At 37.7% G+C, this 26702-nt stretch overlaps 1 protein-coding gene across 4 annotated transcripts in view; it reads left to right on the top strand.

Annotated features, from left to right (window-relative positions):
• Positions 1-26702, top strand: part of LOC121323979 (disheveled-associated activator of morphogenesis 1-like) — a 77476-nt gene that overhangs the window by 18226 nt on the left and 32548 nt on the right. For all 4 annotated transcript variants that reach the window (XM_041265335.1, XM_041265336.1, XM_041265337.1 and 1 more), the window contains exons 2-3: positions 15420-15641; positions 23288-23377. In XM_041265335.1, coding sequence (XP_041121269.1) covers positions 15459-15641; positions 23288-23377 — 273 coding nt within the window. In that variant the 5' untranslated portion in view covers positions 15420-15458. The remainder of the gene's footprint in view (positions 1-15419; positions 15642-23287; positions 23378-26702) is intronic.

The raw sequence follows: 26702 nt of genomic DNA, 5'->3' as shown, positions 1-26702 counted from the left end.
ACACAGACCTGCATGAAGTCATGTTAATTGTGTAATGCCCTGTTCCACATGGTAGTACTGTAAGTGGATGACTGTTGTTCTGTTTTGATAAGCATATACATTGCAAGTCTTCATGCTGAATGTCATAAGCAGCTGTGATGTTTTTAATCAATGGCGATATTGTGCTCGAAATAGACAAGACTGTTATGATGCATTCTCTTTTATACATAGACAGCAGACCCTCTGTGACTTATGCTTCAAGTTTTAGGGAGAGTGATACTTGCTGATCGAAGTGTTGAACTCAGTTGCTCTTTGTGCAAACTTGTAGTTCAGGAGATTGCTTCAGTGAAGCATGTATTTGGTAGGGTATTATAAAATGGTTTGACTTGCTGTACTCCTCATGTTTAATATGGAAAAATTGATTCATGTCAGAGATTAATTTTAACTGAATGGAATTAAAACCTACATATATTTTTTTCTTATGAGGTGTGGCAGGCGGAGGCTTGAGGTTGCAATTTTGGTAACAGACATGCAGTCATTGTCAGTGATTGTCAACTGTATCTTCATTGTGTTTTGAAAATTTATTTTGTTGATTTTTTTTTAACAATAGTGGATAGTTTTTGGTTAGAAGATATTTGGAATATACATTTCCAAGTAGACACAATTTAGGACCAAGCAAAGAGCAGGAACTGCAATGTTTGTAGTTTTAATAAATTATAATTCTAAAAAGATATTCAGTATGTGTTTGTTGGTGAAAGGCTGGTGGTGAGTTGGATCTGTCTCAACATTATTGTCTGTGGAAACGGTTGACCTTCGCTGTTTTAGGTGTAAACAAACAAAACTCATCACTCAGTGTTCTCTGTTGTGTCTCATAGCTGAAGAGGAGATAGATGCTTGTAGCTGTAGAAATACTGCATGCTTTGCATCTGTTATCTTATCCGGTCAACAGCCTAATCATTGTGGTACTTTGAGTGCTGTTGTTATAGATATTGATTAATTGATTGTTGTCCAGGCAAGTTTGATTAGGTAATTAAATTAACTGTGAGAGCTTTATTATTTATAAACCTTTTAGTTTCATTTTCGGGGGGGGGGGGGGGGGAATCATTCTATTTAAATTTCTATTCATTTCTATTAAAAATCTAAATATCTAATAGCACCTTCTAGAACGTCTTCTATAATTCTTTCATACCTGTAGTTCGTCACTCAAACCACCAACTCCATATGTTTTCAAGGAGAACAGAGGTATAAATTGGAAAGTGACACAGTTATTGACACGTTGTATATTTTTGCCACTGACTTTTTAATGCAGTAAGTGTGTTGCAGACCTATGCAGTTGTTGTATTAAGGACAATTAAGTCCATTTACTCAAAGAAAATCCTATTTTTTAAATCGCTCTTCAGCACATATTTAGAGCAGTGGCATATGTGCATCAAGCAGCAATCACCATGGCAACTGTAGTAGAGGGCCTTCTTGTATTGATGTACAGTACATAAATATTCAGTAAAACTCTCTCCCATTGGCTCAGCAAATTCATTAGAGGCTTAGCTGGAAAAACTCATTACTCACACCGCTCTTTCACAATCTTAACAGCTTGTCCTCAGGGAATAGTGATGAAATGGGAAGCACTGAAATGGAAAAAGCCTAGCAACCAAGGAGGGCCTGTGTAGTCAATAAATCAAGGTCACAGAATGGAGCTGTATGAGAAATGAACAGGATTCACAGAGAGAAATTTTAATTTTGTGCCTTTTAATGATCAGTCGTCATTTGCTGCATTGGCTAACTTGTCTTCGTAGTTAATGAGGGACACCAACCATGTGAAAGGAAGATGATGAGATTCCAAAATTAAGGATATGTTGTTTGAGCTCATGTTTTATGGCGCCTGTTTTTTAGGGGAACAAAAACTGATAAGATTTAGAAGTTGGCAAGTCTGTTTATTTTGGATTTTGCATCTTCTGTTCCCACTGCATGCAGTATATTTTATCAAGGGTTATAGGGCATTATATCGTGAATTTTATTAATTTATTTAGCTTGTTCAATTTGGGTTATTTCTTTGTGCAAGGTGTACAATTTAGGCTGGTTGGCATGGAATCGCATCAGTGGAAGAGTATGACGATGAAACACTTAGCTGGCAACACTATACCTGATCTGTAGATAAACAGAAGGCATCATAATTCAGGCCAGCATTTTCAAAAAGTAATTTTTTATCAGATGCAAACATTGAATGATGTTTTGGCAGGACTATATATTTACTCCTGGTTAAACTGTTAAAAGTATTTTGGACAAAAAAACCTGGTCCACAAAGTAACTTGCATGACTTCATGTATAAAGATATTATTGTTTGTCCCTATCTGATCCCATTAATGGGGATTCTCATTAACTACTGGACAGAGACAGTATGTTGAGACAAATAAATAAAGGAGCAGGATGTAAGTACACCACCCCTGCTAGGAAAATATACTGCATTGCTAGGCAGTATTTGTTGTCACAATGTGAGATTTAAAATAGAAATGGACTTGATTATAAGTTATGGATGACACTGGTGCCCATGACATATGAATCACTGTGCAAAGAGGATGTAGGGCTCAACTTCCCATCTAGTGGAGGTTTGTCCTTGTCCACATTGTAAAGCCAACATTCATTTTGTCAGCCTTTGTTTACAGAAACCTGACTGGATTACATAACTTTAATATCATCCATAATGACATTTACTAACATAAAATAAGTATGGAAGTAGCTGAAGGTCACCCATAGCCCTTCATGAGAGTTAAAATCAATGCAGAAGTCAATTTGTTTTTGGCTGCTTTGTTTCTGCTGCAGATTTAAAGGGAAAATGCCTCCCAGCTTAGCCTATGGAAATGGGTTCTTCCTGTAGCCTAGCTGTGCTGAATGTTCAAAATGGTATCCCTTGTGCTTGATCCTTGCTAGTTGCAATATTTAACATAATGCAATTAGCAGACTAATTACTTAAAAGGTGCAATATCCCTATTGGGAGACCTGATTTTAGACTGGAGATTGTATTATTATTATTATTATTAGTATTGTATTATATATAACAGTATTTTGAAATGTCTTCTCATTGCTGTAATCTAGAGATATGATAAAGGTTGATGCAGCTGGGTGACATTTAATCTTCTGCCACCAGTTTCTATTGACAGATTTGGTGGGTGTTTGAGCTGAAGCTATGACTAGCAATGCAACCCCTCTGCTGTCTAGTCACCTATGCTTAATGCTGTTAATGGTTAATTGATATTCACAGAGGTGGGTCTTAGGTGATTAGAAGATAATTATATATATTTTTTTGTATTAAATCCACAAAAACACTTCCTTACCTCACCTGATTTAGGTAACATGTCCTTTACCATTCACCATTCACCATTCACCATTCAGTGTTTATATTGCTTTGGCCTCCTCTCTATGCACATGGCTAGAATATCCAAGAATATCCAAGCTGAAAATCTAGCTGCATTTGTAAGACACTTGGATATATGTTTAGAAGTAAGCTGGGAATATGATGAACAAAAGAGCAATATGAAACAAAGCAGAGGAGCCATACTACATAACCCACAGTTGTCGTGCTTTGTACTCCGGGTCTGAAGTATTCAAAATATGGTTTATGCTTAGCTTCTGGTGATGGGCCGAGGATCTTATCTCAGCTTGGCAGAAACTGTTTCATCCAGTCAGGTAAATAAACACTAAAGTAGGACATCCTTCCTCATTCCATCTCTTCATGAATGTGGAGGTGCACAATTACACCCCTGTTGTGGTTGTGTTGTCACTCTGGTTTCTGTTCCTCATACCGAGGGCTAATTAAAAGGAACTCTGTATGATAATCATGTATGACTCTGGTGCGCCGTGAAAGTCTGTGAAACAATTGTAGGCATTAACCCTTTCACCCACACGGGTGTTTAAATGTCACTTTCTTTACAGCCTCGTATGAGGACGTGCATGGAAGGGTTGACCAAGACCATTCCAGTCCAAGGCCGTGATCTGTTTAATTGAAGCTTTAGTGTTGCTTGATGCAAGGAATGACTTCACAATCCTGTTTACATCAACAAATGATGAGACAACCATTCGGGGGTTGCTTTCGTTTAAATATGGCGAGGATTGCCCACAATATACAAACATACTGTAATCAAACTGTTGCTTTTAAAACTGTAGCCCTGGAAAAAAAAAAAAAAAAAGTTATTTTAACTAAAATCAAACATTTTTTGTGTTTGGAAAATGGTTTGCTAAATTATTCTAATCCAAACACATGGCTTGGCTGAGCGTAAAAAATACATTCATTACGTGCTTTAAAAAAAAAAAAAAAAACATTAAAAGAAATGCTAGCCACCATTTCCAAAAATAGTGCTTGTTTAGCTGTCAGTGTCTGATGTTGTCTGAAGCTCCAGCCCTCAACATTTTCTACAGTGACTATTTACAGACTGTTTTTCATAACTGAATTAAAACTGTCAACCAACTGGCTTATAAAGTAGCAAATGCCCAGAAACAAGTTACTAAAAAGACAATAACAGATTTTCAAGGATGGGGGTGAATGTCAAATTATGAATGATAAGTTGTACCATCAATACAAAATATCTACAGTTATTTCTGATAGATCAAATATAGAGAATGAATGTAGCTTGTATGAATTATAGCTCACCTTAACTTTTTTTTATTATTATTTAATGATTCCAGTGTATTTAATAATTAATTATTGTTAGCAGCAGTAGTTTTTTTTGTGTGTTTGTGTGTTTTTTCGTCAAAAAAACCTTGCCGCCTTTGATCAGTGGCTATGGACGAGCCAAACTCCTCTTAGCCAAGAGGCCAAGAAGCGATACACTTTATCCATTGCTGTAAATGTAAGTCTGTTGTTTTGATATTAACTCACCTTGAAACAAATGCCTTTCATAATGGATGAGCCAAATCTGCTCACAGTAGAGGTTAAGGACTCTGTCAGAACAGACTAAACCTGAGGAAAATTAACCTGTAAATTAGTTTTATCATTGAACGTGACACTACCTGTTACATTTAAGTATGCATATCGGCAACTGAAAGCAAACCATTTAAAATTGTTTTAACTACATTTATCGCATTATAGGGTACAGTACAGTACTGTGCTCTAGTGCTCAGTGGTTCTGATTTTAATTCTACATTTGCCATTTGTATTTATTGCCAAGCTTATAATTTGTCTACAGCTTTGTCTGAGGAAATTTAAAGCAGATTAGCGGATCTGTCATTTGGGTTCTGCTAGCTGGTTAGACATTTAGTGGTGCTTTAAGCAAGTACCATATTCCCTCGAATAAAAGTCGAGCTTGTGTAAAAGTCGAGCCCCCTATTGTGAGGGTGAGATTCGGGTATACATTTAAAAAAAACAAAAAAAAACAAAACAATTCATAATTTGTTATTGAAACAGATGGTAAGTTTAATGAAACAGAAAACAAAATTAACTCCTGAAATCGAAACTGTTGTTAGAGTCCACTTCAGGTGTTAATTATTTGGATATCCTGATGGCGTTTAAGCGGCAGATTTGCAAAAATAACAACTTTTACAGGCACTTCTACCTAGAACCACCAGATGCGTCATCTTGACACGTATTTACAATAGTCATTTTTTTTTTTTTTTGGTATAGCCTACAATAATATTATTTTAGTATACAATCGCCACCCCAACTTCCTTCCTAGCCCACTTGGAAGTGTGCATTTCAATGGAATGTAGGAGGTAGTGTGGTGTGGTCTGTGTTTGTGTTTTACGTGACAGCTCCTAGATGTAAACAAACCTGAGATTTTTTTTCTTTTTTTTAATAGACAATGTTACGGAATCGTTTTCGCCAAATCTTGAGATGTTTGCGTTTTGATTGGAGAGAAATTAGAAGCATTTTCTCTGGCTACGAGGGTGACAAGGATTTGCCCACAACAATGTCAGTGGAGGTGTGCTGTTTCCACAGAAGCAGTTACTGTGCCAAATACAAGAATAGCTAAAATATTTAAATACAGAAGGACTGACTGACAGAAAAAAAACAGATAACTTGCACTATTTGCTTAGCACAAGAAACTATTTGCACTTCATCCAAAAAGAACATACAGAAAAAAACAAAACAAATGCAGCACTTGCACAGGCAAGCATGCGCAATTCAGTGCAACAAAAACCACAACAAACAATTAATTCAGAATGAATAATATTAACTGGAGAGTGTGCATTTAAACTCCATCCCACACGAATTCACTGACTTTAAGTTTGCAATGTTACGTTTGTTTCTAAGCAACCGTCCAGTACAATGAAAACAAAAAAATACAGGATGTGGGCTACAAGCTCAGGAGCAAAAAATCTGCACATTTAAAAAATAATATCAAAGTTAGCCATCCAGCAAGAAAAAATGATTAAACTGTGTTTATATCACCCATTTAGCAATGAGATCTTCTAAGTTTTAGCGTCCAAATTAAATCTTCATTCTTGTAATCCACAAGGGAAAGATAGGCACAGCAGTGTAGTGAATAATAAAAGCATGTTCAGTGAAACAGAACGAGTCCGTTCTCTCGAAACTAAGTTAACCGAAGTTTCTTTCTTTTCAAACGCTAATACAAACAATTGATAAATAAAAATAACAAACAAGTGACAGTCCCTCCCAGCAGACATGCAGGTGCGTGGCTTTGTATGTGAGCGTGCCTTGTGAATGCATGCCTGCACAGGGCACCCCTGGGTCCTAAACCCTGCTAGGTACAGGCGGGGATTGTAGTAACCACACACTGGCCATGACTTTTGCAGACTAAGGTTTGCTGACAAGGTTTTGAATTAGTCGACCCCCCCCCCCCCCCCCCCCCAACTTCAGGATTGTGTTTTGGGGTTAAATTTCTTGACTTATACTCGAGCAAGTATGGTATGTTACAGATTAGGAAGAAATGGCATGGAGTGGAAAATGCTGAATTAGGTCTGGTGACTGGTAAGGAATTTCACAGCAACCTCAGTTATGTACTGTACAGGATTTGAGTGCACCTGGTCTGTGAGCTGAGCCGACTGCATTGCTCAAGAATTAGGGAGTAGGGGCAGATTCTGTTCAGTGGAATTTATTTTTACGTACCTCTGATGCCGCTGCAAGGCTAAGTGTGTTTGTTTCTACAATTGAATACTTGTCAGTGCTTGTGACTCCAGCAAATTAAACTACTTTAAGTTTGCAGCCTGTGATTCTATGCAGTCCATTTATATTCCGAATAGAAGGAATCTATCTATACAGCAGAGTTTATTCTTGTATTAAGTCATCTTCAAATAAGACTAACACGACAACCCTACTGTTAGAATGTCAAGTATTTAGATTGTCTTTGATTTTGTGAAAGGAATGATTTATCTTTTTGACTGTGTAAGGCACTCTACTGAAATATAAGGTTATTGTTTTTGATAGTGGAGTATGTGGGATACTACCAGGTATATTCTGAATGGTAGGTTAGTGACAGGTCATGACTGAAAGCCATCTACCTGAATGAGTTTAATAGGTAATTATTGCATACTGCTGATTCACAGAATTCAGGTAAGGGAGGCTCTATGCAAATTTGTATAGCTAAAGAAAATATATAATGTTTAAAAGGTCAACTGATATTCATTTCATAGGTGATTCCCACATAAATCGAATCTTGATGGGAAAAGTAGTGAAGGGCTTTACATCATTTAAAAGTATCTTATGGGAGGCCGAGAGAGATAGTGTGATGGTGGGAGCACAAGACAGTTTGAAACTTGGCATTTGACAATACAATCTGTACTGCCCTATGCTTTTCTAACATTCTATATATTATAACCTTAAGACATCTTTGCTGAAAAGATTGAAGGCTTTCTTTTAAGAGGGGACCAGAAAGGACAACGTGAAAGGCTTCCTTTATTTTCTTTTGCTTGCTTTTTCTGCAAGATGACATTCTGCTATTTCCACTGTCGTCGTGCACCCCTGCCCCCCTCCCCTTATCTAAAGGTATGCTGTAAAATGTACAGGCATGAAAAAAGCATGTTTTACACGGCTCCTTCAACTGAGCAGATTCTCCAGTCACGGCAGGTCTGTGGAAACCTGAAACATTTATCACTCTTAGATCCACGCCCTGCTCAGTTTGGTAATACACTTTGCACGTTACAATATGACTGACTTATTGGTACCTTTAACCCTCCCAACTTATTGTAAGATGAAACCGAGCAAGATTAAGTGAAACATACCACCAAAAGGTAAAGAGTCACTTTGCTGGATTGTGTTTATAGTTTATAGTTAAAAAACTAAGAAGACATATTCTGATTCAGTAAACTACTGCTTTGTGTGCCCTTGCTTTCATATTTCTGGGTGCATTGGAGATCATCCCCATTTTATAATGGAAAGCTTTGTTAGAAGTAACAGCTGTTTTAACCTCAGACAATGGAGTGTGCGCACAATGGACAATGGAGCCATAGGTAAATAACAGTACAGTTTAAAAGTTATGATTAGCAGAAGGTGTCATAGCCCTTAGCCCTTCTGATCAAAGAACTATACCATTAAAACTACTTACAGGTATAACAAAAGCAGTTTGGTACATTATGCAGTAGAAGCCTAACGATAGAGTATGTTACTTCCAACGTTGTCTTGGGACTGAGTATTACTTGCAAGGCTTTCAGATGAAGTTTTAATATTTTATGTTCTGGAACTTAATTATTTATTGAACGCATAGCATGTAAATTCCCAGGATAGGAACTGAAGGATATAGATTTCTTTTTAAAACCAGGTAAGAGGTATGGCTGTTTTGGGGGCCAGTGCCAGAAATGTGTTTGCAGATGACTGGGATTTCCTGACTTTTACAGATCAGTGCCCTCCCAGAGACCCCAGACTCCCACTTTACTTAGTTTGAAGGGTTACATGTTCAATATCAGGAGTGAAGTTGGTGAGTTTCAGCCAAAGAGCACCAAACCTGACAATGTTGATAATTGTGCATCACTTGACTGAAAACTTGTTCCACTAAGTATGAGGTAGAAAAAGCAATCATCAGGAGCTTTGTCTTCCATAATGGCTGGTATTGATGACCATATTCTGGCCACATAACACGGAAGTGGGACCAGTTGAATGTGGCTCTGGTTTTGAAATAATTTTGCAGGTCCATTTCTTGTAGAAATTATAGAAAATGGCTGCACTATCCATTCAGGAAGATTGAGCATGTGAAGCGAATCACTATGTCTTCTTTCATTTGAGTGGTGTGATTGACATATGTGAGAATGAAGTAATCACTAAATAAATCGGAGACCTGAAAAAGTAACTATGTTAGCCCACTGGATTGTAATAAATGGTTATAGATTTCAGATGTCATCTTCCTGTTTCAAAAAAAAAAAAAAACTCTTATTTTTTCATTTAATTTTGCGACGTACCCTATTATTAGTGAGGTGGAGTACACCAGTAATAGTTCACATTTTATTGATTCTTTAAGCAGGTGAGAGCCTGTTGTTCAGCTCTACCAGACATTCACGTCTGTCCAGATGCATTTCATTCTTTAGACTGGTTGGCAAACCCCAGCTGTCATCATTACCATATTAACAAACCATACATTTTAGATGGCAGAGATTATGACGAGAGAGCAATGTGCATGGATACACATTGGGGCGTTTCCAGAGTGCGGCATGCTGATATTGATTCAGGCTCAGTAGGCAGTCCTTTTTGGGGATGCCATTGACGTGCTACTGTACCTCTACATACAGCAGCTGTTGGAGGTGCTGCTCTCTGTTTGAATTGTAAAACCAGGATCCTAAGAAAAAAAACTACTTTGATTTGACCCTGACTTCCTCATACAGTCCTCTCAAGAAGTTTGAACACAAGCAAGCATAGTGCACGTTTAGTGTACTGTACTCACAAACTCCCTATATAACTGTCTTCTGTGGTACCTCCAGTCACCCTCCCTCCATCCTGCTGTTGTGTTGGTCAGTGGAATATGTCCAAGATCTCCCCAGGCGAGATTTAACCTTGTGGCTGCACTGAAGTGAATATGCTACCTATAGGTCTGACTGTTTCCCAAAATGAAGCAAAATACTGCCTGATAAAAGCTAAGCAATCATGATTTTATTTTCTGCTGAGCAGCCAATCGGGAATTTGTGGTCAACGTGGCCTTTCATTTGTGGTCAGGAAAGAGTAGATACTTTGTAGTCCAATTGATTCTGTTGTTCTTTGGGATTTGTTCAGAGGGAAACAGCTGCCTGCACTTTTATCCAGTCCTGCACATGGTACAAATAAAGAACAAGATACTGTACCATTGATATGGGCTGCTTGCCAGAACTCACTTCAGACTGACAATAAAAATTCAGCTGTAGCTACACAAATGTGAAAGAAACCAAGAAGAGACAAGGGCAGAAAATAAGGAGAAGAGTAAAGCATCTTTTGAAATTATTGTGTACATTATCGAAACTGCATTTCCCAAATACCAAAGCAGACACAAGATATTTTCTTTTGCATAGGAAGGATCAACATAAAAGAATAATCCGAGTTCCGTGCCATGAGCTGATGACTCCTTCAGTCATCTACAGCTGTTTATGTTAAATTCATGGCAATTAATACATGTCTGTTACTGTGTGACATCATCTGACCAAATACTGTATTGGTACTGGGGATATTATTAGAAAAGAGGCACACAAGGACCACAGTTAGCCTAAAGTGGAGACTGTATGTAAAATACTGCAGCTGAGAACTAGAATAAATTATTACAGTATATTCAGCATGGGACTTGCTTGTTTGTTACGCTTTATTACATCTATTAAGTGCTGAATGGAAAGTGCAGGCTGCCTTTTATCTTTTAAGAAAGTGCCCCTCATTATTACAGCAGTGGTGCAAAATACAAACCGGTGCAGATTTACTGTACTGCATGACATATTTTATGTAGTATCTGAACATGAGATCAGTAGTCTTCAGTTGTCTGGAAATCCTAGGTAATATGCATAGGCAGATAGTTATTGCAGTATATAGTTATTATGTCTTGAGTGATTTGTTATTTTAATAATCTGCATGGGATGCAGAGATCTCTCACCTTAAACATACATAAACAAAATGCTTGCTCTGCAAATACCTGTATTTAAGTTCTAATTTATTTGAATGCAATTCTTTTAAGTATGATTTTTTTTTTTTCTGGATCAGCCTTATTCAAGACATTGTTTTTAGAAGAGTACCTCCTGACCCAATCTCAAATCAACTGGTATTTTAAGAGCTCTGGAACACAACGATAAAAGAAAAGCAGACACACTGACAGAATGGCGACTGTAATCGGCAAGCCTCACAAGATCTGAAGAGAAGTAGACTGCACCGCACTGTAGCTTGTATGAGCAGAAAGCGTAAAGAACTTGGCGGAGCTGTGGGTATCTAGAATGTTCTTGTTTTAGGTGTTGTAGGCTGGGGCTGATAAGATGTTTCAAGCTAAACCAAGATATGTGTGCGACTCATGCAGGGAGAAGTCATGACAGTAAATCAGTCAGGAGAACCAGAGGGTTGTGACAGACCATCAGAAATGCTAGTAAGTTGTTTTCAGGTCATTCACTAGGGCCAAAAAACCCCCCAAAAAAACAGTAATTCCACAGGAATGCAGTACAGCAGAGACATGTACAGTACATTACAGTTAGAGTTTTAGTCAGTGATACAGATTTATTTGCTAGGTCAAAGCTTTGGAATGCATTTCTGCTGATTTTTAAAGCTTTTTGTATACATTGCTTTTTAAATTTTTTTAAAGCTTTTTGTATACATTCTGAACATCTACTCTTCCAAAAGCAGGAATGCCTTTTAGTTTTCTTTGTACTTACCTGCAGTGATGTGCTTTTGGTGGGGTGTGTTGTAAATATTAGACTTGTTTTATTGGCTTGTGTTATTAATTCCGCTTGGCAGAATATAGAAAGGACAGATGAGTTTTGACTCTGTAAAAGCCTCTGGAAGCATCTGGTCTCCTAGCTTATCTCCATCCTGCCAGACAACAGCCAAACAGACAACAGGGGGGACACCAGATGGCTTCAATCTCATTTAACTCCTAAGTTGCCAGACTTTTTGTCTCTGAAATGCTTATCACTTTATTTCAGGAAAAGCAGATTTCTGACAAAAACAAAGCAAATAATCATTAAGGTTAACATCTTGCATAACTAATGAAGACAGACAGACAGACAGACAGACAGACAGACAGACAGACAGACAGACAGACAGACAGACAGACAGACAGACAGACAGACAGACAGACCGACCGACCGACCGACCGACCGACCGACCATAAAAATGAGTGTATAAGTTAACCTGGTGTGTAACTTGCCCACCCCCTTTTTGAGACAACAATTTCAGGAAAAAGTCTGTAGGTCACATAGGTGTATAAGTTGCTCTCCCTTTTTTAGGACCCCTTAAATACCTGAAAATAGACTTATACAGCCACAAAAACAGGAATAGGTTAGGGCTGTCATGTAGTAGCTTTTTTAATTTGTCATTGTGATTCTACTTGTAGTAAATAAGTGGCTGTAAATGCAGAGTGAAAGCAACAGTTTATGTTGAAGTGAGCCCAGGGATAACTTTAGCAGGTCTGAAGGAAACTACCACCCAGTCCGGGGCAATTTCTTACTACAGCAAGTCGCGTCTCGGAGGATGTGGAATGTGCTGCCAGGCTGCTTTTTTACAGAGGACAGCTGTACTGCACTGCTTTGGCTTTAGTTCTGCAAGGCAGGGCAGGGCTGTGTGAGTAACCATGTAACTGCTGTGTAGTTGATAAAAATATGTCTACCCCTGTTTACCCCCATGGGAAATTATAAATATGATACAGTGTTTTTGGAGTAAGGTTCGTAAGAATTCATGTCATGGCTTTGAACCTCACTGTTTTGTGTCCACACATATCTTGTCATAAGCTGCGGTCCGCCTGAATTTTGTCTTTGATATTTTGCTTATCAGGTCAGACAGCAGTCAGCTAGTGCTGTTTTTAAAAGGGAATGCAAAATTTGAGAATTCTCTCCTGAATGTACAAGCTGAAGCTTTGTTGGCACTTTTTTGCAACCCATCCCTGATCATTGACGTTGCCCAACATGTGACTCAGAATTACATATTTTACTATCAACATGTGACCCTGTATTGTACAGCTTCTGAGAAATTCACAGTCATTTAAAGGTACCCAATATTTGTATTAGTAGTAACTGGATCTAGCTTTTTGAGGTGTCCTTATTTCAGAATGCTTCAACCAGGAGAGAACATCTTTTTGTCAGTCAGAGGTTTGGGAATACTTGATGTGTCACTTTTATGATTCGGCAGACACTGAGATTCCAAACTGCCACTTGCAGATGGTGTCTTTTTTGTTTTAACCAATCATTATAATAAGGATAAAGAATAGTTTCTTTGTTTTGCCATAAAATATGACAGAACATTACTTTGGATTTATGTACAGTACTGTACTATGGCTGCATTGGTTGCTGGAGGAAAATATGTTAACAGCCCTAAAGTTTAACATAATTGTGACGTCAAACTGACAACTTGCCTTCAATCCACAGAATCGGAGAGGCAAATCAAGCTCAGGATGCAGCTACGGGATCAATGCCGGCAGAGCAAATCAGTTGCAACCTTCGCTACATTTAAATTGTTTACTAATTTCTTAGCATTATATCTGTGAGGAAATCCGCAGTCGTTTTATTTCCAAAGACTGCAATGAGAAGAAACTGGGATCTAAATGGAGCATCCACTGAGTAATATAGCCCTTTGGACAACAGAAGAAAAGAAATTAGGATATTTGAATGGCCACATTTTTCTTTTGCAGCAGTGAGTGTACTGTGCCAGTTATATTGGAAACTGGGCTAATTTGTTCAGACTGACTGGTGCTAGAGTGTTTGTGTGTGACAGAAGCTGATTGGCAAACAGCATTCTTGTCCTCGTATTATAGCCACAAGGCACAATTATTCAAAACGTGAGTCAGGAGAAGGACATCTGTGGGTTATTTGTGTAATTTGTGTAATTTGTGTGGGGTGATCTGGACATCTAGTCCCTTTGCACTGGGGTGTTTTATTGTACATAATGCTACACAATTGTAAGAATACTTGATGTTTTACTATATCCTTTTGTGTTGACTACTTTGATATCATTCTAAATAATGTAGTTAGTATAAGATATAATTTATACAGTTATTGGGTTCAGTGTTCCCAGGTAGCAATATTAAATGGCTTTTGACAACTTTTGATTGACAATAATATTTTACCTTAGGGTGGCTTTTTTATTATTTGAGAGGCATACACATTTCCCTAGCAATCTTAAGCTAGTTTCTATCTCCCATGGTACTTTTTAAGAAGACAAGTTAAAATAGTGTGCTCTGAGATCATTGTTTAATATATTAACACGAAAGGCTTGCTGTGTAGGTGAACTTTTGAAAGGTTTAATGGACTTGGGGCCAAAGTACAACAGCTCTCATATGGCAGCTTTAAATTAGTGTACGATATAATGTGAATGAATTGCACTCAAACCACTGTTTGTTGTACCTCCTCTCAAAGGTCTGTTCAAATACGTACCTGCAAGTTGAAATCTATTTATGAATGTGTGATAACACTGTGCCACTGGTTTCATCAGATAGTAATTTATTTTTCTGCTGCTGTGCACCTGCAGGTCTGTGTTATGAGGAGCAACCTTAACAGATGCCTTTCATTAAATATTAAAATCACTACTTAAACAGACGGAGAATACATGCATTAAAAAAAAAAAAAAAAAAAAAGTGAGCCTGTCCATCGTACGCCCTTTGTAAAAGCTTTCTGTCTACTTCCCTGGAAAAGCTGTACAGTTGCAATAATACTAAAAGTGCAAACACTGAACCTAATAAAATACATTAAGCTTGTTAACCCTTTAGGGTCTGAGCAGTTTTTGCCTGTTTTTTTTTTTTTTTTTACCGTTAGATTTGTTGCTTTAACTATTAACGTACATGTCATATATGAAATGCATGTGCACACACTAGGCTTTCATAAAAAAAGAGAGATGCCTTTTATAACAAAAACATTATTTATTGTTTGTAAAACATATTTTAGCATGGCCAGCTGAAATCTGACTGTGTACAGTGAAGCGTCAACATGTAGGGAACATTAAAAAATGTGAACAAATTGGATAATAAAGAAAAGAATTATGGGATATATACAAAAGGGACCAAAAACAAAGACTGATTTGTTGAAAAATGTGCAAAAGAAAACAAAAAGAAATAAAGACTCATTCAAATTATTCGTTCCAGGCACCCTGATCATGTGGCACAAAATGGAGCTGTTCACTGTGGGGTGAATGGCCAGCAAGGTGGCGACCAGGGCAACATAACCCTGAACATCTCGTGTCTCTGATCCACAAACACAAAGAATATTTAAAAAAAAAAATCCGTATTAAAGTGTAACATTCTTTTTGTAAGTGAAATACTACACCTTTACCCCAGATTCACGAAAAGATGGATGACCTAGCGGTACAGACTAGATAAATGAGTATGTTGTTTGAAAGCGTTTGTGTTTTTCTGTTCCTCCAGGAATCAGTAGTTGAAGCTTGTACCTGAAGGATTCGTGCCATGGCCCCGCGGAAGCGAAGTGGACGGGGGATCTCCTTCATCTTCTGCTGCTTCAGAGGGAGCGACCATCCTGAGATCACCTACCGTCTCCGCAATGACAGCAACTTCGCCCTGCAGACCATGGAGCCAGCGCTTCCCATGCCTCACTCGGAGGAGCTGGATGCCATGTTCTCAGAGCTTGTGGTAGGTACAGCCAACAATGCAACCTCCAACCTTTTTTTGATTTATTTTTTTATCCATGGCAGTGTGTGTTTTCATGGATGCATTATAACCTTTAAACTCCATATGACCAGTGTAAAAAAAAATAAAAATAAAAAAATAAAGTTATTTATTTATTTATTTTATTTAAAATTTATTTATTTATTTAATTTTAAATTAAATTGGCCACTGTGGCAGAAAAACTGTTTATTGAAAACCAGGCACAGAACAATTATGTTAGTGGTATCCCGAGAAGAATGGCTGTCCCCCTGGTTAGACATTTTGGCTATACAGATTGTTAATGTGTTATCACTCAAAGGCTTTGGATAGCTTGACTAATAATCATTAAGATTTAATAACTTTCAGTCTTATGCAGCTTGTCTTTTTTTTATTTATTTTACAGCTACTCGCACTAAACTGTAAAAAATAAGTTCTGATTCAGAACAGATATTACTTATTCCATAGAATGGCTCACCATCCACTCTGGATGTTATAGCAACAGCTACTGCACAGTATTAGTTTGTTTGGTCTGGTGGTCATTGCTATATGCTTAATGTTGTTGTTATATCAATTTTGCCAAGATTACTAAATTGGGTCCCAGCAGACAGCCAATTAATATTTGGCAGGTTACGATTAGTTTCATATGTATGTATATACAGGAATACCATTGAAGCCTTCATATAAATACTAGGATACATTTGGTAGTTATTAGGTGTTTGTTTTTTAAACTATGCAGCTGGCATATATTTGATAAACTATGCTGCTGGCAATATAATATTGCCAATAAGATAATTAAAATTATTTTTTGTTTTGCTGTTGCAAGAGGCAGCTGTAATTAAGTCCTTTTCCAAAAACCCTTGCACAGTAATTGCAACAATCTCAGTTACTGCATTGCTGTTAACTTCATTTGAATGTCTTGGAGCCATTTTGCCTTTCCAGTCCAATGTCGAACCCTGTCCAACATCATCAAAAAGACGTAAAGCACAGGTCTCTAGTCGTTTTTTCACCGGAAAAAGCTGAGAAAACCTTTCAATGGCTGAGTGAGACCGATAGGAGCCGGATAAAACTGAAAAAAAGGCCTATCTCATAGTCCCATGCATTACAGAGATAACAGACATAACAAAGGAGGTAGCTGCTTCTGCATCCTGCGCTCAAAGACTATCATGGACATTTGCAAAGCTTTTTGAGATGTTATAGTAATATAATAATGTCTTGGAGCACATTATTGAGGAGTTTGGTGATAGAACGAGTGATCAGGATATATCAGTGTGCACATCTATAAAGAGGTATGTGAAAAATACAAAGAACAAGGGGTGGGGCTTGGCTGTAGATACAGTACTGAGTGTTTTTTTGCCATTCAAGAAAATTGATTCATTTTCATTGCCTTGGCAGCAAGTCTCATTAGCAGTACATTTATTTATCCTGGAACTTGTTACCCTCTCCCTAAACTATTCAGGGTTCAATAAAGTATGTGGAGATAAGAGCTGAATTAAATTGTGAATTTGTGGGGAATCAGAAGCAAGATAAATTAATATTGCCTTTTTCATTGCGTAGTCATGTCTCAGGAAGTTATTCTCATAATATACTGATATAAGTAAAGATATTTAGGATATGTGACTTCATTGTCTCTCGTCAAAGTTTCTCGTTTATTCTGTTTTGAACAACACTCTACGCAGGAAAGTCTTAGTTGCTCAGTATGTGAGTAATGTAAAATGGTTTAAGTAATGCACACTGCAAATCAGTAGATTCATTCACTGGAGTCATTCGATTTGTCAAAATGTTGGATTTGCAAACATCTATAGAAAAATACATTTACACATGCACAAAAATTTTTCCAGGACAAAAAATAATGCACAGACTGCTTTAAACATGGTGAAATGCTTTACATTAAAAGTAAGCGAACATAAATGAGATTAAGAATACTATGTGGTTTACGATATAAAACAAGAAGCCTTCTCCAAGAAAAACTTTTTAAAGAAATATAAAACAAGGGGTACTAAATGTACAGTAGCTTTACAGTTGATGAAAAAGTCTTAATGGTTTTCTGTTTTAAAGGACCTATTTTTTGCAACCAAGCATTAGTTGCACTGGGTCTACCTCCACCACTTCTGCTGCTGCAGAGAGTTTCTCGTCTTGGATACGCAGCGGTCGTGTTCTGACGCTGCTGAAAGCGCTTCAGCCAACTAGTTGAAGCCTTGAACTGAGGATCGCTGTCCAGTATAGTGTTTAATGGTTTGGCTTCACTGTTGGACCAGATGTTTGCATCCCTTCATTTCTCCTTTTGTACAAACCACGTAAAAACTGTTTTGTCCAGTTGATCATCTTGAGCACCTTGCATTATTTTTCTCTATTTGCAAGCACTGAACGATTCTTTTGATCCCACAAATTATTTTAGATTTGGTTCTTCCTTCTTAATATCTGTCATGGTACTTTTGCTTATCCCAAAGTCAGCTGCTATCTTTAACCTAGTTTCTCCCTTTTCAAGTCTTGAGAGGTGTTCCAATTTTTGTTGGATTGTTAAAACAACACCCTTTCTTTTTGTTGCCATTGTGGACGCTGCACATGCTGCCGACCCCGTCACCCCTGCACTAATTGTGGGCGGTTAATTGGTCAGGGCAGTTATGTGACAGTCGTATGTGAGATGTTCCACTGTACTTTTTAATTGAGCTGGTAAATCTTTTTAATAAAGACAGACTTTAGTATCAGAGGTTAGACAGCCCTCCAGAGCAAGACAGTAACAGTCATGTGAGTAATGCCAACTCCTGCAAGTTCTGACTACTATGTTTTATGACAAGCTGTTAGGCCTCTTATTGGGGCCTTTATTCATACTACAAAGAGAATGGGAAGAAACAAAATCCTCAAAGCGACTCAGCATTCCTAACCTGTACAGGAAGAGCCCTAATTGATTGCTGCAAAGCCTTGTTTCTGGCATAAGGGTCCAACCAGAGTTCTGAAGTCTTGCCATTATCAACAGGGGGCACAAAGCCTTTTCTCTACATCTGAGGCCCAACCTTACATCTCAGCAGATCTGTCCTGTATAAATATCTTAAACAAAAAATGAAATATCCAAATCCCAGAAGCTATGATAGCAATAACTTGCTATATTTTTCAGTTGAAAGCAACTTTGTTTTTTTCTTTTTTTGGTTCAGTTTGCTGGTATTCCACATGCTTGCATAAACTGGCTAGCTGTACTGTCTCACTTCCTAACTTTGTGAATCTTTGAGTTTTGTTGCCAAGAAAGACCTGAGCCGTGATCGCCTTTGAGTCGACCACAGATGTTATTCCCCTGCAGTAGAAAGCAGAGCAAACAGATTGCCAGTAAAGCAGTCAGCATGAAATTAAAATAATTAAATCTAATTATTGCTGGCTCAGGATCCACAAGGACAAGCAGATGAATAGTCTATCTTGGTCTAAGTGTACAATAAATAGTCCTGGTTATCTCCAAGCTTTTTATAACCAGATAGACCATCCGTTATTAACTGACTGTACCAGTGGCCATCAGTTCTTTCTGCAACTAGCAGTTTCCTATTAAAAATGTCTGTTTTAATGTTCTACGGCTGCCGCACTAAAATGTATAAGCCAGATTTATTTTCAAGACCTGATGTCACTGTTTTTATTATATGTTTTATTGTTAATACAGAGTCCAGTAAATCACCATACAGAAATGTTTAGATCATTAAAATATAATTAAAAAATTAATAATTTATCACGTTTCTGTTTAATATCCTGCTATAAAGTACTGTAAAAAGGAATACTTTGGAGCATAGCTTTAGCAATTTCTATTGTAACCAAGGCATTTATATCCTACTTGATAAACAGGTGAAAGGATGTCGTGGCTCCTGTAGGAAATTAAGTCTTAGGAAATGGGAAGAAACCCTCCCACAGAGGAGGAGAGGCTCTGAGTAACAGTGTACAAAAAAACAGCTCCTATTCGATGTCCTGGAACTATTCCTTCATTTTTTACGGTATTAAATGTGAATTTCTCCATAATTCATGCTCTGTTCAATGACCATGATATGGTGTAATAGTGTGCTGTTAGCAGGTGCTTGTAATAGTGCTTGCATTAATATTAAAATAGCATATTTGGTAGCTTTCTGTCTGCTGTTTGTCAAAGCTTTTGTTCAAAAAAAAAAAAACAAAAAAAAGTTTGTTTGTTAAACATTCAACCTTTGTGGCAAGTAAAAATAACTCTGCCAAAAAGAACCTCTCCAAAAAGGATGTGGCATTTCATCTGAGCCATTGTTTATTTAAAAGAAGATGATGAAATGCTGGCATTTTGTGCAGAACAATCATAGAAAAGTTAGAATAATATGAAACACATATTATTCTTTGAGAACCTTTGCACACTGTTATCACTGAGCAACATGAAAGTGGTTAGTTAAAACTAATATTTTACTAGGTCCTGTTGGTTAAATTAGAAGGATGGATGCTTTTTGGGCTAACTTTTTATCACCAGGTTTATTATTTCGTAACAGTCTAACAATTCACAGTGTAGGAGCTTGTGTTGAAAAGCCTTTCTAATGAGGTCACCAAATCAAAGCAATTGAGTTTCTCCTTTCTTGTTTTATTAAAAACAGTGGGCTTTGTTGTTGTAACCCTTTGGTGCCTTGGTTTCTTAGGCAGTATACACACAATTATTAAAAACATGTTCAACTAATAATCTAGTTTTAAATATACAGCTTGCATATACAATCTTTTTCCCCTGTCCCAGCAAGCAGTTTTGGGGGATTTCGCTGTTACAAGAAGTTTGATGTCTTTCTCACCCAGTGGTGGATTAGAACCAGCGTTGGATATGGATAACTTGAATTGTCTTATGTTATACCAAGTACTCATTCATTACCATGTCCACAAATGGACAGAATTCCACTGGTTTGACCTGCCCTACGAGCTCCAGTTCAGTCAAAAGGGGTGGAGTCTTGAGTGATGACCAGCCTGGGAGGCTGGGTCTCAATGTGTGTGTGAAAATGTGGCTCATCCTATAGGCTGTAACATCACAACCCTCTGTTGAAGCTTATACTGCATGAGTTTTCTGTTAAGACCACCTCATCAAATGACTGTTTGGGCAATATTTGAAGTCAGTCGTTGAAGGAGTTAACTTTGGATTTTTTGTGTGTGCTTCTGTGGTGTTCTTTCCATGGAGATGGTTGTGAAATAATCGGGAGGTCCACAGGAAGCCAAGTGTAAAGAAAACCAACCAAAAGTTCCTCATGACACTGTTATATAAGCAAACATCCATCGCAGTCCAGTGCGTGTCTATACGAGCGGAAGGTGTATACTGGCTGCTGTACATTCCTGCCATTTTGTTTTACATTTAAGATCACCAGATTGGTGTGAAGGTATACCATATCTCCATACTGGCATCATCTACTTCATATACTTGGAACTCTTACATTTACCGTACGTTGTGGTTTTTGATGACTATCATATTTGTTCAGAAAATTTATATAAAAAAGAGCAAAAAGCTGTTTGAAAAGCTGTCATAAAAATGGAGACTACACTAACAATGCAGAAATGATAAATGAAAGTAGAGTTACTAGATCAAGGAATACATTAATACAGACCCCCATGCAGGTTGGTAAAGATGTCATGCAGATATCAATGGTGTTCTTGCAGCAACATCAACAGCAAACCTTCTAGATGTAGTGTGGAGAGGATGCAGGGTCCCTGGTAGAACAAGTATAGGATAGTCCCTGTGACAGAGAGGAAGAAGATCATCGGATCAGGAACTCGCATGGATGTGGTCTGATTTTAGAGATTCCTTTGTCAGTGCTGTGTATGCACAGTGGTGATAGATCTGTCTACACAATCCAAATGGGAAACAAGCACTTTTGTTTGCTTAAAGAACTTCATACATTTACTACTGTACTGTTTTTTATTTTATTTTTATTTTTTTTAATTATTATTAGTTTGTCATTAGAAAAGTTTACCTGAGAAACCTGTCCATTCTTTGATACTTTGATACTTTTTTTCAGTTTTAAATGCAGAGTGGTTATTACTGTAGGAGGAGGAATCAGGGACAGTGTTTTGGAGCTTTTATTCTTTGTTCAGTGAATTATGTATTCTGTTGGTGATTTGATGCAACCGACAAGGAGCTAAGCAAATACTTACCAGTAACAGGAATAGTGCAACAAAACAAGGTTGAGTGTAAACCTGCAGTTTCCAGTGTTCGCCTATCTCCTGTATAAATGAAAAGCAGCCCCTATGGGAGGCCCAGAAAGGGACATGTCACATGGTGTCTGGATAGCGTCAGTCTATCAGTTTGGCCTGTGCACAGATTCCATTCTACTCGCATGTTAATTTGCTGCATGAGCAAGGTGCCTTCAAAGTGCTTGTCTTTTATTAGCCTGGTGTTTTTTTATACCTATTGGTCAAGTAGTACAAGGTTGTTTTTTTTGGTCGTGGTGCTGGTGGAGGAATGAAGAAGGTGGGTGTGGGTAGTTGTAGTTACTTATACATGAAAGTAATACGTTTGCACCCAACCATCTGGTCTGGATTTCACTAGACAGGCAGCCAAGGAATGTGCTATCGGTTATGTAATGGTGCAGGTAATAATTTAACAAATCCAGAGAATGCCTGGTGGGGGAGGAGGACTTATATGTCCAGCTAAGATGCCAGGCAAATTGGGTGTAGGTAAGGCATAGAAAAAGAAAAAATGTTTATCCTCATCCATTGACAATATTCTGCATTGTTTGGATGACAGGGATGTGATTTATGCATCTGAAAATGTGTTCTTGTGTTCAGTGGTGCTGGAAGGAATGCTTTCCAAATTTGTATATAATTTCTCAAGACTTAATATGCAAATCTTCTTTACACATCTGTTGTATACGGAGGACTTCACAAATGTGGTATTAACCTTTCTGGGTTTTTTATTTTGTTTGTTTTTTTTCCTCTCTCTCTGTTTATAAGCTTACGTGTTTGGTTTAGTCTGGATTCAAAAGTATTTTTTGTGTCCGGCATGCTTGCGCTTTATATATAAAAGCCTAATTACTAACTTCTCAGGTGCCAGACATTGTAACAAAGGAAAGGCAGTGACACACAACTGGGGAAAGTAGTGATGTATGGGGCACACAGCACAGTAATTCAATGTCCTGTCATATTCACTTAGTGCAGAACTGTGCCTGTTTCCTGTTTCTGTAATACCTTTGTGTTGTCTAAAAATAGCATAGGGACTGTGGTTTGTTCGATAAAAATGCCCATTTCATTCTTGAGACCAGGTTTTTACATGTGTGTTTTTCCAGCTGTTTCCAGAATACATTAATTTTTAAAAATTCTCAATTCCTTCTTGATATTGACCCCTAATTGGTGTGCAGTAGCACCTGTATTAACAGTCATTAACAGTCATCTGCTATTACCAGCCAGGAAATCTCTGAACATCTTTTGTTTTTTTTCAATAAAAGAGACTTAGAGACATCTTGATTAAGCAACCACTTGTCTCAAACGGCTACAAATTCAAGTTTTACTGTACATAATCTATTGAATGTTTTACTGTACATAATCTATCTGGTTTGTATGTAGGTGCTTGGATGCTTGAGAAGCTTTCTCGCTTCAATACAATAATGCACTAGATGTAAGCAGCATTATTTTCTGTATTCTGACACAAGGAAATCTTTCATTCTTCTCCTTTTTGATAGGATGAACTCGACCTCTCAGACAAACACAGGGAGGCTATGTTTGCACTCCCCGCTGAGAAGAAATGGCAAATATACTGCAGCAAGAAGAAGGTAAGAAGTTCTGTTTCAAATGTTTAAAAAATGAGCTTTTATAGCTGTTTATCTGGACAGGTATTTAGTCTGAATTGCATGCATTACCCATTGCATCACCTCCTCTGGAGAATTTCGCGCCATATTTGCCTTGTTACTTACAATACCTGGTGAGAGAGTGACGGAGCAGCTGTGAGTGAACAAACAGCAGTGGCCAGTCAGGGTTTGGTTGAGTGCCATCAGCAGGCCTCAGGTAGGTGCAGGATATCTTGAGTTTTCATGCTGCAAGTGGCACCATTTTGGGTTTCACTTTATCCACCTTACACTGGTTATAAAAATATTCCGCCATTAGCTACATTTTGCATCTAAGGGGAAATCATCTATAAAACAGAGCCAAATTTTATAAAAAGTAATTTGAGCCAAATCTGCTTGGCCCAAGGCAGGTGTTTGTTTTGTCATCAATGTGCCAGTCAGCATTTGTGGGGTGTTTTCCACCTCTTAACTTTTCCACCTTATCCAAGAATAGGTGTTCGAGTGTGCTGTACCGCACCCTTTAGCAATCCATGTAGTCCTTGCTTGAATTGAGCAAGCCACTAGGATGCTGTCAAAGGTGTTTTCAATAGGAAATGCTTGCAGTTTTTATCTAGAAAGGTAATTCCCTTTTCTTGTTCCAAACACAACACATTCCTTAGTTTTAAAGTGAGGTCTCTCCCGGGTCCCAGCCAAAACCAGCATCTGTTAGCAATCTTTTTGGATTTGGAACTGACGGATTTTCTTGAAACAATGAACCATTGGACCATGAAAGGCATCTGCCTGTGAGCCTTTATTATTATTTTTTTTTTATTTGTATTGCTGGTGCAATTTTTCAGAGCCTGGGAAATGGACGGAATGATTATTCGATTTGTTCTTTGTAACTTATCTTATCAACTCTGAAGGAATAGTCATACTTTGGGTCTCTTGATAGTGTGAAACTTGATAGTGTTAAACAATATTTAATTGAGGAATGTTTGTACTGGCATTACTTTTTTCACATGATTACCTCATTATTATGTTTAGAATATGAATAGTAACCCTTGTTGTCCATTTTAAAACCTGCTCACTGCTGCATTGCTTTAAGCTCTGGTCACATCAGTAATACATAACTTTGCTTTGAAAGGGTATTTTATAGTTTGGCACACAGTTGTATTCTATGATTCTTTCAGTAAAGTTCCATTAGAGTTGGTGTCCAGTGAACAATAACCACATTTGGTTTGCGTATGTCCTGTATGACAGAAATTAGAATGATGTAAAATTCCTGGAAATGTGCTTCTGTTTCCAACGCATGTATTCAAATGTTAGTATTAGTTTGGTTTTTGATTTATTAAAACAATGTTGTTTTTTAAAGAAAATACATTGGTGCTGCTTGGTTTTGGTTTAAGAAAGTCATAACCATAGCTCCCCTATTAGGAACAGTACAGTACAGCATAGCATACTGTGTTAGCATATCTGTAGAATAAAGAGTCTTCTGGTTTTACAGTCTTCTTGCAACTTGGTTTCTTCTTCACTGAAGGAGCCTGGATAAGGACTGTCATCAAAGAGTTTACCATGTAAAAAGACAGCGGATTGCATAAAGAGCAAAGCCACTGTCCTATAATTATTTTTAAGAAAATATGTTAAGAACTGTGCATCTCATATATAAAATCTCCCTATCTTGTTTCCTGTATCATATATTTGGTGAGGTCACACTGAGTTAATGTATATCTGGCAACAAGACAAGAATTCAGTCATTGGTCACGCTTGCTTGCCCTACGTTACTTTTTATTAGCCAGGCAACAAAAGAAAAATATCTTTTAGTTTTGCAGTGACACATTTTCTGAAATGCAATCTCAATATTGTGAGTGGACAAGCAATGGACTTGTATTATGCCAACACTGCCATAATACGTAATTGAAGACAGCTGCAGGATCAGCAGTTTCAGGAGTAAGGAACTGACTGGTGGTAAAGAAGAACAGTCAGTTGACATCATAGACCAGCTGGAGGACTTGGCTTGTGACCAGGCAATGCCATTAGCTGGGTTTAGGGGGCAGATGACCCATGAACTAACTTCTGTACTTCAGGAAAACTTCAGGTAAAATTAATTGATTTGGAGCAAAGCATTTTCACAATACTTAAATGCTGGCTTTCACACATCCTAATCTGCATAATATTGAATGTTGTATTATTTGATAAGGTTAGAATCTTAAGTATTTAAATTGTCTACAAGATCTCTGTCTTCGCCCCTGTTTTCTCTTTCTTTATGCTTGAGTCATCTAGAGATGGACAAGTACTGCAGAGCCTAGAGGAAGAGTAAAATGGATGTGCTGTATGTGCATCTTTCAAGGAGAAAACATCAGGAGATGACAGCTAGGTGCAACATTTCACACACAAAAATGACTGCTGACATCATTCGTGTAACTCGAGTCCTTTCTGTGTTGAAATTCTAGGTTTAACTAGAACAGATTCCTTTTTTTTTTTCTTTTTGCTTGTGCCGGGGGGACCAGGCCCTTGATCTGCCTTAGCTTTAGGGTTTTTAAGTTGTCATGTTTTTATGTGTGTGTGTGTGTGTGTGTGTGTGTGTGTGTGTGTGTGTGTGTGTGTATCTCTCTCTCTCTCTCTCTCTCTCTCTCTCTCTCTCTCTCTCTCTCGTTCTTTCTCTCTCTCTCTCTCTCTCTCTCTATATATATATATATATATATATATATATATATATATATATATGACTGCGTTTAGTTAAGCCAATCATATATCACATTGCAACAAAACTCAGACTTGTTTTTTAAGAATTTACAAGATTGCTGTCCCTTTTCCTTAGTTGGAAAGACAGTTCAGGGATCTTTCTCCTGTTTCTGGTTAAGCAGTATGCACTTTTTTCATACAGCATCAGAAAATAAGAAAGTCTACAAATGAGAGGAGGCCAACTTTAGGTTAGTAGCTTATTGATGCCAGAATATTGTCAAGCAGCTTCTTGAAGGATCCCAGGGTGTCAACTTCAACAGCATTACTGGGGAGTTGGTTCCAGACTCCCACAGTTCTCTCTGTAAAAAAAGTGACTCATATTTTCTTTTCTGAATGCCCCTTTATTTAATCTCCATTTGTGACCCCTGGTCCACATCTTTCCAGTCCTGAAGAAGTATGACTCTTACAGATCCGAACTATTGAAAACCGAACACTTGCCACACGTGCATCACAAGTTTTAAAATCCACTCTGTCTGGACCAATTTATCTTAAGAATATGTATTAACAAGTCTAAAACTTTAGAGGGGGCCAAGCAGAACATCACAGCCTGCTACATCTCCAAATCTAGTCTTAATCAGTTTCAGATAACTGA

This window comes from Polyodon spathula, chromosome 12, assembly GCF_017654505.1.
Source record: "Polyodon spathula isolate WHYD16114869_AA chromosome 12, ASM1765450v1, whole genome shotgun sequence".
In the NCBI taxonomy this organism is placed as follows: domain Eukaryota; kingdom Metazoa; phylum Chordata; class Actinopteri; order Acipenseriformes; family Polyodontidae; genus Polyodon; species Polyodon spathula.
This window is presented reverse-complemented; position numbering and strand designations above follow the sequence as displayed.